The 14,493-nt window shown below is 31.7% G+C and overlaps 1 protein-coding gene and 1 pseudogene across 1 annotated transcript; one reads left to right on the top strand and one right to left on the bottom strand.

The window, feature by feature from the left end:
• LOC143612267 (non-specific lipid transfer protein GPI-anchored 6-like) lies at window positions 1–2,796 on the bottom strand. Its single transcript, XM_077086291.1, has 3 exons — window positions 2,508–2,796; window positions 2,157–2,255; window positions 1–86 (listed from the first exon to the last, which is right to left on the bottom strand). Exons 1-3 carry the CDS (start codon window positions 2,794–2,796, stop codon window positions 1–3), a joined length of 474 nt encoding a protein of 157 aa, XP_076942406.1.
• Window positions 2,797–10,522: 7,726 nt separating this feature from the next.
• Window positions 10,523–14,052, top strand: LOC143612265 (receptor kinase-like protein Xa21; annotated as a pseudogene).
• The last annotated feature ends 441 nt before the right edge of the window (window positions 14,053–14,493 follow it).

Genomic DNA, 14,493 nt, shown 5'->3' with positions numbered 1-14,493 from the left:
TTATATACAATGACCCCCAATTTTCTCAACTCCCAACCATTTCTTTCCCCTCCCAACGTCATTTTTGCTTCCATTTGATCCATTACCTTCATAAAAGAAAAAAAATAAATTAAATGATAATAATAATAATCTTCGTATTATTCAATCGGCTCAAAATTCTTCTGGTTACATCGTCTCTCTACTTTACTCAGTAAAAGATACATTTAGCATATAGAAGAGATACACGCATACAATGTTAGAATCATACAAATTATATTGTTCTTAAAGAGAAATTGGAAGACTGATTATGTTTAGATATATTTAGACGTTAGTGTACATATCAGACGTGTTTTTTATATAATCATGAAACACAATACACTATTTTGTGGTCCTAGTTTTCATTTGCACTGGAAGGGTGTATGAAAACAAATCCCCTAAATTATATATATGAATAATCTTTGACATAGTGTTCATCATAAATGTATTGGAATTGACCAATTTTTACGAATTCATTTATTTATACGGTATACCTACTTTATTTTGTGTCAACATTTTTTTCCATTAAAGAAAAACATTACAACACATTATAGATTTTTTGTAATCAGTACTTTACTTTTGTTAATATTAGTACTTTGTTTTATTATTCTCTCTTTTTTTAAAAAAAAAAAAATTCCTTGTGTGACATTATATACTTTTGTGACACTGTGATATATAATGTCAAGAAAAGGTTCTCGGAGCTAGAGTCGTAACGGAAGCCACCTCTTATTTGACAGGATAGAGGAAAGGTTTTCCCTATTCTGAGACCCTAAACATTGACTTTGCTATAAAATAAATTTGTTAGTATGCTTGCTTGTATGTTTGTAGATATATAATTTAGTTCCACATGTTTGATTAGTGACATATAACTGAACTCTCAAATAATTTTGTTTATTAATGAACTTGCATAATGTGTGCAAGAAAAGACAAGGGGTGCATTATTTTTTTTTATATAAAAAGAAGTTCAATTGTTTAATGGTTGCATTTATTAAACTTTACTTCAACAATTTCTTTTAAGCCGTTTAATTTAAACAATTTTTTTAATGTATACAATATTTGTACTTTATATGAAAAGACAAATCTTTATCAAACACTTTAATAGGTAAAAATAAAGGTAATATTGTATTTTTTTAACAAATAGAAACATAAATGAATTATTGATAACTAATAATCAAAGTAATAAGGCTGGGTGTACTGAGGTGAGTAAATGAGCGACAAATTAGAGAAACACCCCCCCCCCCCCGCCAATAAGAGGGGCGACCCGGGGGGGGGGGGGGTCGCTGGTGTTTGTTTTGTGTTTATTATTTTTATATTATATGCGTGTTTGATACACACACACACCCATATATATATATATATATGGGAGATTTCAATTAAGAACCCCTTTGAGTTTTAAGAACTCAATGTAATGATTTTTTTTTCGAATATTTTTTTACACATGTGTAATATATGTAAGTTACATACACGTAAAAAAATTACAGAATTTTTTACGCACCGAGTCGACTTTTTACACATGTGTAACAGGCGTAAAAGTTAGTGTAACCACTTACATATTTATTCTCTCTCCTACTTTGACTTTTTTGCCAGATTTAATCTCAACCACATATTCCAATTCATTTAATTAAATGTGTGGCCTAGAATTGAGTTCTCAAGTTCTTAAAACTCAACATGGTTCTCAAAATATCCTTCCCCTATATATATATATATATATATATAGAGAGAGAGAGAGAGACTACAACGCCATTACACCTTTAAAATAAAAATTCCTCATTTACTGACTGAGCGTTAAATGATATAAATCGTTCCATTTCGTAGCCCCTCCACTACACATAGCCTAAATATGTAAGTGATACTACAATTGTTTTTGTATATTTTGCAATTTGCATGCTCCATAGTTAATATATTACGTCAGCCAGTCCATAAATAGAAAAATAAACAAAGTAAACTTGTCTAAAACTAGCATAGCCATAAATTCTAAATTTTCTAATAATAAAAAATTTGCTCTTTTATACTAACGTTATGTTTATCAAGTAATATACTATCATTATGATTTTTGTGAAACAAAAAAGGTGATTCGATCATTTAAATCATCCGAGATGGAACTTTCAAAAAATAAAATAAAAATAAAAAATATTTGTTACCCGATGGAGTTACGGTGGTGATGTTGCTGTTCTTGATTGTTTTACCATAATCTTCAAAAATCTTAGCTTCTGGGGAGTTGGCTGGCAAGTTCATGAGCTCTGAAAACGATAAAATGATAATATGTTAAAAACTGTAAAAACCATTTGAATCCTTATACTATTTATTATATAAACTAAATAAAATGCATGTAGATTTGGATGAATGAAAAAATAAGATAGATAAACATGTAACAACATACACACAACTAAAAATGGTGTACGCCACCATCAGGCGTCCCCCACCGACAGAAGAAAGGTAAACAACGTGTCCCAGAGTAAATAGAGATATGAACATGGTATAATTTAACTTACTAGGACACTCGGTGATGTTAGAAGGCAAATGACATGAATCGGGTAAGCTTAACGCAAGGGTGCCGTTGATCTTGACACCTAGACCAGGTTCATTGCGGTCCTTGACCAATATACACAAGCAAACTCGGTTCTCGTCCAAGATGGGTTTGAGCTTAGCACAACAGTCCATGGTTGGAGCCTTGGCTTGACCACCAACATAAGGGAGGCAAGTGGCTAACCCGACAAGCGACTCCGCGCACCGATCTTTGTCTTTTTCGAAGTCTCCATTGGATAAACCTAGTAACACCATCGTTATGGCTAACAATGGAAGAAATCTTATTGACATGTTTTTTGAAACCATTTTGAAATGATGAGTGGTGAGGTGGTGTTCAAAGATGGATGCTTGTTTGGATGTCCTTTTATGCTGTGATTGGATATTTGGATGTGCTAATAAATAATTATTGAAGCATTTACTAACTTATACACTATTTTTTTTGGAACGAACAACTAAATAACGTCGGGTACTACATACGCGGCCTCTATTGGCTAAAGGTAGTCCGAGCCGGCCACGAGTCCAAACGGACAGAGCCCCTTAAATAAAGAGATGTCTATGAGAATTGTTAAATTTGGTAATGCAAGAAAGCATTTGAGCCTTAAGTAATTTTTTTAAATAATTAAATTGTAAATGGGCTTACTTAAGACTTGGTTGTGCAATTAAATTTTTATTTTTTTATTAGGTTTAAACAATTTTTTTTTTAAAAATACATATTTTAAAAATATATAAATATTTTTAAAAATCCCTACCAAGGTAATCCGACCCCCCCCCCTCCCCCGCCCCTCTCACAAAGCCGGCACTGACTATCTAAAATTTATACTTCATTATTTTTTTAACAACAGTTTAATCTACTATTAATAATAGTACACCAATGTTCACCCTGAAACTTGAACCATCGACCTCTAAGGGGAAGCATGTTGTAACAAACTATGATACCGTTGGACCAATATTTTATAATTTAATACGCATCAACTGTTTACAGTATTCCATAAATTCTCACTCTCACGCATTAAAATACGAGCGCGTACCTAACAACGACCTGATCAATACATCATTAATGTTTTCCATTACCAGACCGGATTTTGATTCAAGCGTCTTTCCGGTTCACTGAGTGAACCAATCAAACCTATTTCAAAAGCCGGATTACACCATCAACAATTTAAAAGTTAAAAAATTATTTTATTTTTAGTTTTAAATTAGTTATATATTTACATGGAGAAGTTAACGTATAAATGAAATTAACGTTCTAACTGTAAGAATCAAGTAGAGTAATTATATATACAAGTAGAGTAATTATGTAATTACATCATAGAGTAATTACATAATTACTCTATGATGTAATTACATAATTACTCAACTTGATTATCACAATTAACATGTTAATTTCATTTGTATTTGATCCAAACCTTATATTTACATATTAACTTATTGATGGTGTAATCAGGCTTTTGAAATGGATTTGACCGGTCTAATTAGTGAATTGATATGACATCTGATTCGACAATTGATCTAGTTATGAAAACATTAATTAGTGGTGTATATCAGGTCGGTGTTAGGTACGCGGTCAATATTTAATATGTGAGAGCGAGAATTTATGGAATATCGTAAACAATTGATATGTATTAATTGTAAGTATATAACATATGATATGATGATTTGCAATTTTAAATTACCGTTAGAATATATTTAACATTTGTTTTTTCAATAGTTTTCATTGAAAAGATATGATTAGGGCACCCGTGATGGGAAAAGAGGCATTGTTGTCTTGTTATGTAGATGTCTTTGGCCCGTGATTATATTGTCATTTATGTCCCTAACTATATTTTTAGTTGGAATATTTAATAAACCATTTTAATGTACCTAATCTTATAATTAACCAATGTGTTTGTTTGTCCTACTCTTTATTATACATAATTGATAATATATTAAAACGGATCTAGATCCATTTAGAATGCCCATATTAAAGTTGAGATTCAAATATACCCAATAAAATTTTTTATTTTTTGAATTGTAAGTGAGAAGAACATTGAATTTTGGTTGGGATGTTACTAAATTATAAGAAATAAAAGCAGGGTAATTTTGTTTATGGATATCTTCACATCAAGGATAGAGTCATTGATGATAGTGTGTCAATCGTTGAGGAAGCTTGGAATAACAAAAATTTGTCATACAAAGAGTGAAAGCCATTGTGCTAACTAAGTTTTCTTGTTAGGGCTAGCGCTTGTAGTGTCCCCGACCGCCTGCCTTTCAGCCTTAGCATTCCAAAGAACCAGTAGTGTGAGTGAGATGTGTTCAAAACAACCGAAGATTCTACCGACAACTCATGGGCCCCCCTAACATCGGACAAAAGGGACTAGTGCTATCACGACGAGTGGCGTGGTCCTAACAACCTACCATGGTAACCACAACTCGTAGTGGTCCTAACTACTAGGAGCAACCACTACGGCAAGCACTACACTGACAATAACGCTAGTGTATGAGGAGTTATGGTTAAGTGAGTCATTTAGGAATGCAACCTTTAGAATGTTTATTCGGAAAATCTAAATGCATTGAATATATACGTGACAATGTTTAAGAAATACAACATTTACCATTAGAACATTTATTATGAATATAAAAAAATGATTAATCTATCTGGTTAGATAAGTCATTAATTTTGTACATTCCTTTAGAGACGTAAAAAAGAGGAATCCTATTAAAATTTTCGGACACGAGATAATAAGCCCGTACAAAATGTGACCTAACCAATCTTCTTGTCAAGATATATTTTCCAATCATCAAATGTAACGGGGAGAAATGATAACTCAATAAATTGAAAGACATAATATTGACTTTACATATGAAACGAGGGTTGGTATGTACAACCAAATACAAGGGGGTGAATCGAATTAAGAGTTTAAAGATAGAGAAAAATTAAAGAATAAGTTAAATGGTTATTTATTGTTAAAGTTAGAGCTAAAGTATAAAAGTTATTTTAGGGGGTGTTTGGTATTCCTTATTTTGCCTCCTTATAACTTTTCATTAAGTTAATAAGTTACAACATTGTAGCTTATGAAAACTTTTCCTCCCACAATATAAACAATCTCAAACACCTTATTACTTTTCAAAAAGTTTATAAGTTATAAGTTGATGAAAATAAGCAATCCCAAACACCCCCTTATTATGTGTGTTGAGAATTATTAGGAATTAAAGTTGGAGTCAAACAAATTGTTCAAATATCGTTTGCTTTGTGTTCGGGGTTTGAGGTCTTATTTCCAGTTACATAAATGTCTGTTTATGAAAACTTTTTAATTTCGAGTAATTGTGATTTGTGAGTCAACTCTAGGCCTTTGTCCTCAAACTTCATGGGTTGGTTTATGGGCTTCTAGGCTGGCACTTTTGTACCTATTAGGGCTCAGTCTTGTGCCTAGCTCTACCAGACTTAAGCGGGCTTTTTTCTGTTTGTTTTTTCTTTTGGTATTTTTTGCTTCTCCTTGGACTTGTGTATATAAACTACTAGTTTGAGCCCCGTGTATTACATGAAAAATTGATAAAAATTATAAAATTTGAACACTAATCAAAATACAATTGACAACACAATTATTATATATTGTTAATAAAATTACAACTTATATTAAAATTATAGGAATTACTAAAGAAACATTACGCAAATATTTACTTATAAGAAAATATTTCCTTGTACACTACGTTTGCGGTTGTGTTTGCCAATATACCTAATAATCAAATTTTTTAGTCAATGTCTGCTTGTAAATCTTGACAAAGTGACGTATAGATTTCCGTGTGAAAACACGAGGTCTTTCAAGTACAAGCCAACCATAAATAATAAAACAAGATTATGTATTAAATCTTAATCTTAAATATATATAAACGAAACATCCTTAAATTCTCTCAAGCCATCAAATTGCTTTATTTGTTAAAGGTTTCTCATGCATTTAAACTGAATTCACGAGTATGGGTCTCACCAAACTCAGATAGCCTTTTAAACGGGTTATAACATCTCATTATATTAAAAATTGATTTCATCAAATATTTTATATGAAAATCCTATAAAACAAGGATATACTAAAAATTAGTATATGGATTTTTATAAAATATTATTTATAATTCAAAAACTGAGAGTGGGTCATGGGTCTTACCAAACCCATATAGCCTCTAAACCGGGTTATAACATCTAATATATTTGTGAAACACTTTAATCATCAAATCCTAAGTATATTAATAACTTCATTACAATAAATAAAATTAAAATCCAAAAAAATATATTAAAATTAGAAACTAATAATATAAAACTCCTCCGTATTACAGAAAATAAAAGCTAGTTATATATATATATATATATATATATATATATATATATATATGATAGTTAAGAAAAGAACTTCATGATTCTAGTTTTTCAAAATAAACCAAGAATAAATATAAATGGTTAGTATGTCGATAAACAAATTTATGAGAATGTGTCAATGTATATAATGAAATTTTTTTAAGAAATAAAGTATTTTAATTGACTTTTATATTATATACCTGAAAATACTAAAAAATTAATAATAAAGCAATGTTTTGACCACTTCAATCCCACTTGGCATGCTCTTTTTCTATAGCTAAATTATTTTATTTTATTATTTAAGGATAAACATGACGTTAAATATAAAAAGAAAAAAATAAATAAATAAACATTAACACACTTGTTTTATATATACTATTTAGGGTTGGGTTGGCCCACATAGGATTCAAATAACAAAATGAGTTTAAAAAATGTGAAAATGGCTTAGAGAATGACAAATGGTAGTATTATTTTATTAGAGTAGTAGATTTTTAGTGATAATAACGTTAAACTTTAATCCGAAGGATATGTTTACATTTCAAACATCAAGAATAGTTACAAAGCTTAATTTGATGCCAGTACCTAATAAATCTTACAGTTATTATATAACTTGATATGTTTCAGATTGATTATATAAAAAAACAAAATAGTAATATGGATAGCATTTTGGGTCAATACATGCATATACACTACATGCAATAACACGTTGTTATGCTTAAAAAAGACAAAATTCAAACGAGCGTAGATAAAAAATAGCGGGTAGAGAAATGATTTTTACGTTTAAATTTTACTGTATGTATATCCTTACACTGTGTTCCCGAGTTTCATTTAATTGAGGAAAGGGAAGGAAAAGGAGGGATGGAAAAAATATGTTGTGTTCCCGAGTTTTATTTAAGAAAGGAAAAGGAAGGAAAATTTAAAAGAGGTGTTCTCGAGTTTCATTTAAAGAAAGAAAAGGAGGGGAGATAAGAGAAAATGATTAGTAAAATAAAAGAAATTGTATTTTTCCAAATTGAACTATTAGGAAGGAAAATAAGTTGAAGCAAAAGAGAAGATACCTAAAGAAAAGATAAGAAAAAAAATTCCTTGCTTTTCTTTTCTTAAATGAACTCGGAAACACATTATGTTGTTTGGTTACTCTTTGTAACATAAGATAAAAAATGCTCTAGGTAATTTGGTTAAAGCATAATTGAATCTTCATTGTTTGTTAGTCGACATCAATTAGGGTTCCAATCGGACATGTATCTTCTTTTTTATTTTGATAAAAACTAAGGAAAAACACTTGGTTGAAAGCCTAGCAACTAGAAAAAAGAGTCTCGTGCATCCTTTAGTCAACAACCATTATTAGTAAAGAATATGATCAGACCAAGTGCGAGATTGGATAAAAAATAACGTTTAGAAAAGATTTGCAACAGAGAGCTTCAACATAGCTCTTAACTCACACTTTTTGCTAGCGAATGCTATGAAATATTTCATTCTTGTAACAAACACCACTTCGGATCCTGCTCCCTCTGCAATTTCGCGCTCCATATTCTAGCTATGCCATGGGGGAATATTTCCGCGATCATGGAATGCACACATTAATAATCTATGATGATCTGAGTAAGCAGGCAATGGTATATCAACAAATTTCATTATTGTTACGCTGAGATCCAAGAAAATAGGGATATTGACTTTCACTAGTTACCAAATAAGACTTGAACCAAATGAACTTTACAACTTTTTAATTTATTTAATAAATTTCACATGTCAATTCCTATACCTTAGAAAAATATGTATTTTTATTTTAACCTTTCTCATCATCTATGACTATAGAAAAGTTATTAAGTTACGTTAGCAAATTAATATTATTTTTTACAGTAACAATGCTTGTGTCCTCCTCATAACCATCTATATCATAATCACTGTCATCCTACAAATCAAAACACAAAAATACAATAAGTATATATTGCTAGTTATGAACAATAAGTCATGCCTAAAAGAACGAAAACCTCGATTCGAAGACATGTTGGCCATTACCTTCATCATCAGAATCTCCGATATCATCATCTAATTCTGGTGGAACTACATCTCTTTGCTTATGAACTGAAACGAAAATAATTAAAAAAAATGATAAGGAACATGGGGAAGCGGTGGAAAGGTAGTTATCATGTGCAAAACTAAAGAGCCCTTAAGAACTTGTACCCCACGCTTAAAAAACGATAGCACTACAACAGTAGCTAAATGTGAGTAAACCGTAACTTTCAAGTTATTAATATAGCCAAGCCATTGCCTCCTATCAGAATATTGATTATTATCTATAATAATATCAACTTTTATTAACAATCCAATACTCTAAAAAAAAAAGAAAAAAAAAGCCTTTATTTTGTTAGATTGAATCCAACGGTTTAAATATTTTTTTTACATTTCTCACAAAACTTTTACTTATCTAACCTTTCTTTTATATATACATACACAGAGAGAAACTATTAACAAAAAATTGTAGTTAGTGTGGTGGTAAGGGTGTTCGGTTGTTAAACAAACCACTCGAGTTAAAATCTTGTAGTGATCTAAATCTAACAAACTATAGTGGTTGTTAGATTTTTTTTTCTTTTATAATTTATGACATTAATAAAATTTCAAATTAAAACACGTTAGTCTTAAAAAAATTTACTTTGTTGTCTTTAACCTTTTATTTTGCTTTGTTGTCTTGCTAACAAAAAACTTACACCTAATCCTGCCGCGTTTACGTAGTTAAAGGATTGATGAGGACTTGAGGAGTACTTGGTAGACTTTTAAAAACAATGGCCTCCACTTATAACAGATTTTGAATTATTATCTTTTTTATGTAGTATGAACCGTTCATTTTATAAAAATTAAAAATAAAAATATAAAAAGCTTGACCTAGCAAGTTGCTAGATTAAAGAAGTTACACGAAAGTTTTTTTTAGCTTTTCAAAGAAGGTACACGAAAAACTTAAGTCAACGACGGTCCGACAGTACCTACCATGTATTAATTGTAATCTCCTTGGTTGTTTTTTTCCATTATTATTATTATTATATTTTTCTTTTTAAAATTTTTGAAACTGCCTATGGTTAGTTTGCTAATATCTACTTTATCACAAATTCAACTCTTCCTCTATTTTCATCTTGGCAAGACAAAATCAAATTAATAGGAAACACTAATATTGACAATGAGTTTTATCTAAGCTGATATCGAAGGAGAAGTGAAATTTGGGCATGAGACTACAAGGTCTCAAGTTTGAATCCAATCTCAACCAGGTTTTATCGCAGTGGGCCTTAGGGCAACGAGTTTCTCCCGAAACAAAAAATGATGGACATAGGGTCGCTTTTTGTTACGGGGTTACCCCGTTTGCTGTTTAAAAAAAATAGGAAACATTAAATCAATCAATTTGTGTGGGTGAAGGTTATTATAACTTACAAGAAATACATGGCTGGCATTAGCTTGACTATGTCTACGATAACATAAATGCTAAAACCGATTATAAAATCCTTTGTGATATCAGTCAAATAATTCACCAAAATGAATTCAAAATGAATTCAAAAAAACCAAATATTTGCTTATCATCTTCCTCTCATGTTGATTTTCTCTTTTATACGCTCATTTTATTTCTAACTTGTACCACCACCTCATCTTCTTATATCGGCGGAAATGAAACCGATCAGCATGCTTTGTTAAAGATCAAGTCAATGATCACTCACGATCCATACAGAGTTCTAACATCATGGAACGATTCCCTTCATTTCTGTGATTGGACCGGTGTTACATGTGGGAAGCGGCACAAAAGAGTGACTCGTATATTATTACAGAATCAAGGTCTAGGAGGCTCTTTATCTCCTCATGTAGGGAACCTCAGCTTCCTTCGTGAGCTCTTTTTACAAAACAACACTTTCTAAGGACCTATTCCTCATGAAGTTGGCCGTCTTTCCAGACTACGTTTCCTTAGAGTTGCGCTTAACAATTTCAGTGGGATCATCCCAACTAACATATCTGGATGTTCTCGTCTTCAATGGCTTGCTGTCGGACGTAACAAACTCGGTGGAAGCATACCTAAGGAGATTAGTTTTCTCTCGAAACGTACTTTTCTTTCACTTTATGATAATAACTTAATTTGCGGAATCCCATCATTCCTTGGGAATATTACAACAATGGAAAGGTTCTCCGTTACTAGAAATCCGTTGGCTGGGACAATCCCACATACCTTAGGCAATTGGAAAAATTTAAAAGAAATTTACTGTGGGGCTTGTAACTTAACCGGAGCCATCCCTCATTCTATTTACAATCTTTTACTCCTAACTTATCTTTCATGTCCTGCAAATCAACTGAACGGTAGTCTTCCTCAAGCCATAGGTACAATGCTCCCATATCTTGTCGAACTTCAGTTACAGGATAACCAACTCACCGGACCTCTTCCATCCTCAATATCTAATTGTTCAATATTAAGCATCTTAGAAATGGCTAACAACAAGTTTAGTGGGAGGTTGACAGTCGACTTTTCTAAACTAAGAGAGATTAGTTATCTATCCTTAAGTGATAACAACTTTGGAAGCATTGAAGCTGAGGAAATAAATTTTATCGATTCGTTACAAAATTGCACCATATTAAAGACTTTGGATCTCTCTCGTTGTAAGTTTCAAGGAGTGCTCCCCACATCAATAGGTAATCTTTCCAATCAACTCCAACATCTGTATTTGGAACAAAATCAGTTGCATGGAAACCTTCCTAGTTCAACTGGTAATCTTGTTGGCTTGACCAGTTTATATTTACAAGGTAACCAATTCATAGGAAACATCCCGGTAACCATTGATAACCTGCAAAAGCTAGAAGTTTTTCTCTTAGATGGAAACCAACTTTCAGGGCATATTCCCGATGCCATCGGGAACTTATCATTACTCATAACACTTATGCTAACTTCAAACATGTTCGAAGGCCATATCCCATCAAGTCTAGGAAATTGTCATAGCTTATTAGAGCTGTACCTCGATGACAATAAACTTAATGGGAAGATACCTACACAAATTTTACAACTTCCATATATATCCATAGCACTAGATCTTTCTCGAAATAACCTCGTTGGTTCACTTCCAACCGAGGTTGGAGACCTCAAAATGTTGAGTGTTCTCGCTTTATCTGATAATAAATTATCAGGTAACATTCCTAGTAGCCTTGGTGGCTGTGCTAGCCTTACGGGGTTGTACCTCAAAGGTAACTTATTTCAAGGTACAATACCACCATCATTAAGTTCTTTGAAAGGACTGATGGAACTCGATATTTCTCAAAATAATTTATCTGGCCAAGTTCCTCAATTCTTGGAAGGGTTTTCATTAGCATATTTGAATTTATCATATAATGATTTCGTGGGTAAAGTACCAACATCAGGAGTGTTTGCTAATGTAAGTGCATTCTCTATTTTGGGGAATGAGAGGATTTGTGGTGGCGTTGTAGAACTTGGGTTACCAAAATGTAATGATTCAAACAAACATAAAAATAAGATTCCTCTTTTTTTAATAGTCATTTTGATTCCATCCACACTTTTCACCATAACATGTTTCTCATGTGTTTGGTGGAAGAAGAAAAGCAAGAGCAAAGAATCTCAATCATCAATAAAGGATCAATTGATGAAAGTTTCATACAATCAACTTCTCAAAGCTATAGATGGGTTCTCTGAAGCCAATTTGATTGGAAAGGGCGGGTTCAGTTCTGTTTATAAAGGAATCCTTGATGAAGATGATAATAGAATTGTTGCAATAAAAGTATTGCATCTTCAAAATCAAGGAGCTCAAAGAAGCTTTGCGAGGGAGTGCGAAGCATTCGACACCGAAATCTGTTGAAAATAATAACTTCATGTTCAAGTATTGACTTTGAAGGAAATGATTTCAAAGCTTTAGTTTATGAGTTTATGCCCAAAGGAAGTCTACATGATTGGTTGCATTCGAGTGAATGTACATCAAGATTAACCCTTGTTCAGATAATAAATATTCTTATGGATGTAGCATCTGCGCTTGATTATATTCACAATCATTGTGTACCACCTATGGTTCACGGCGACTTGAAACCTAGCAACATTCTACTCGATGAAGATTTGGTGGCTCATGTTGGAGATTTTGGTTTGGCTCGATTTCTTGGAACTTCATACACAAATAGCTCAACTGGGATTAGAGGAACAATTGGTTACGCCGCTCCAGGTGAAGATTGTCATATTTACTCGCTTGTAGTATTACCTAGGGGTGCTCGTTATTCAAATCGAACTTTCAACTTCTATTTGGTTCGTTAATTGAAAAACTTATTTGTTTTTATCCATATTCAAATCTCAAGGTTCGACTTCGATTTGGTTCGTCAATTGAATACTGAACGAATATGAATTTATGATTTTTTTTAGTTCGTATTCAAATAGTGCGTTTATTTTTTATTAATTAAAGAAGTTTTTAAGTTCTAAAGACTAAAAACTGAATTCATAACTTTGGTTATTAATTCATAGTACTTTTACTTTGAATATGCAATTGAATATTACCAATTTGAATATTTGGATGCTATAACTTCGAATAGTTTATTTGTTTTATAGAGTTGTGTTTTTTTGTTTTTAAAGAACTTAAATTTGTAGTGATTTTGAAATTATAATTAAAATATATTTTTTTACTGAATTCGAATTTAAACTCGTATCAAGACAAATTTCGAACCAGCTATTTTGAATACAAATCACATTTTTTGATTATATTCCAACTTTAAATTCTATTCAAATACTTTGAATATTCAAAATTGGATTTGTTGAACGCCCCTATACCTTTATTCCAAAATAATTGCTTGCGAATTACAGAGTATGGTCTTGGAAATGAGATGACAAGTAGCGGGGACGTATATAGTTATGGAATATTATTACTAGAGGCGATGACAGGAAAAAGACCAACTAACGACATCTTTAACGAAGACCTTAGCCTTCATGAACTTGCATCCAAGGCCTTGCCGGACAATATAATGGATATTGTTGATGTTAACATTCAAATGTTTTTCAAGAGGGTAAAACTTTTATTCAAAACAATGAAGAGAATGTGAAGAAAATTGTGGAATGTTTGACTTCGACAGTCAAGATTGGAGTATCATGCACTATGGATTCTCCACAAGAAAGAATGAATATGAGAAAGATTGTACATGCGATGCAGCATATTATGGATAAACTTAAAAGTATTTGAGGTAAAGTAGGATCAAATTACATATACAAGATGATGCATTGCTTGTCATCTTTGTTAATTTGTCAAGACATATTTGTTATGTTGCACAATTTCGTATTGATATACAGTTTCTTGGTGTAATAGTTAATGAAATATTATGTTGTCTTCAGGCATTTTATAACACAGCTTACTCCTTTCAGATGTTGGTATTATTCTACAATAACAATATACATATTCAAACATTTAGCCTTGGAGTGATAAAAAAAGAACTTTCACATCATATGCACATCCACAATACAATCTCATGCATTCACTAATTCACTCACAAAAGTAAAAAGTAAAAAACATTTTTCAACTCTAAGATGAAACCATGACATTCTATCGGTTTCATTGTTTCCTGTTAGATCTGAACTGAACAGTGGACATGTTTGCCAAAGAAAGACTACCTTGTACAACATTACA

Source organism: Bidens hawaiensis, unplaced genomic scaffold, assembly GCF_021521415.1.
Source record: "Bidens hawaiensis isolate Kalapana, Puna unplaced genomic scaffold, B.hawaiensis_p1.1 tig00034181_1, whole genome shotgun sequence".
Classification (NCBI taxonomy): Eukaryota; Viridiplantae; Streptophyta; class Magnoliopsida; order Asterales; family Asteraceae; genus Bidens; species Bidens hawaiensis.
The sequence above is the reverse complement of the archived record's forward strand: the minus strand, read 5'-3'. Positions and strand labels throughout refer to the sequence as shown.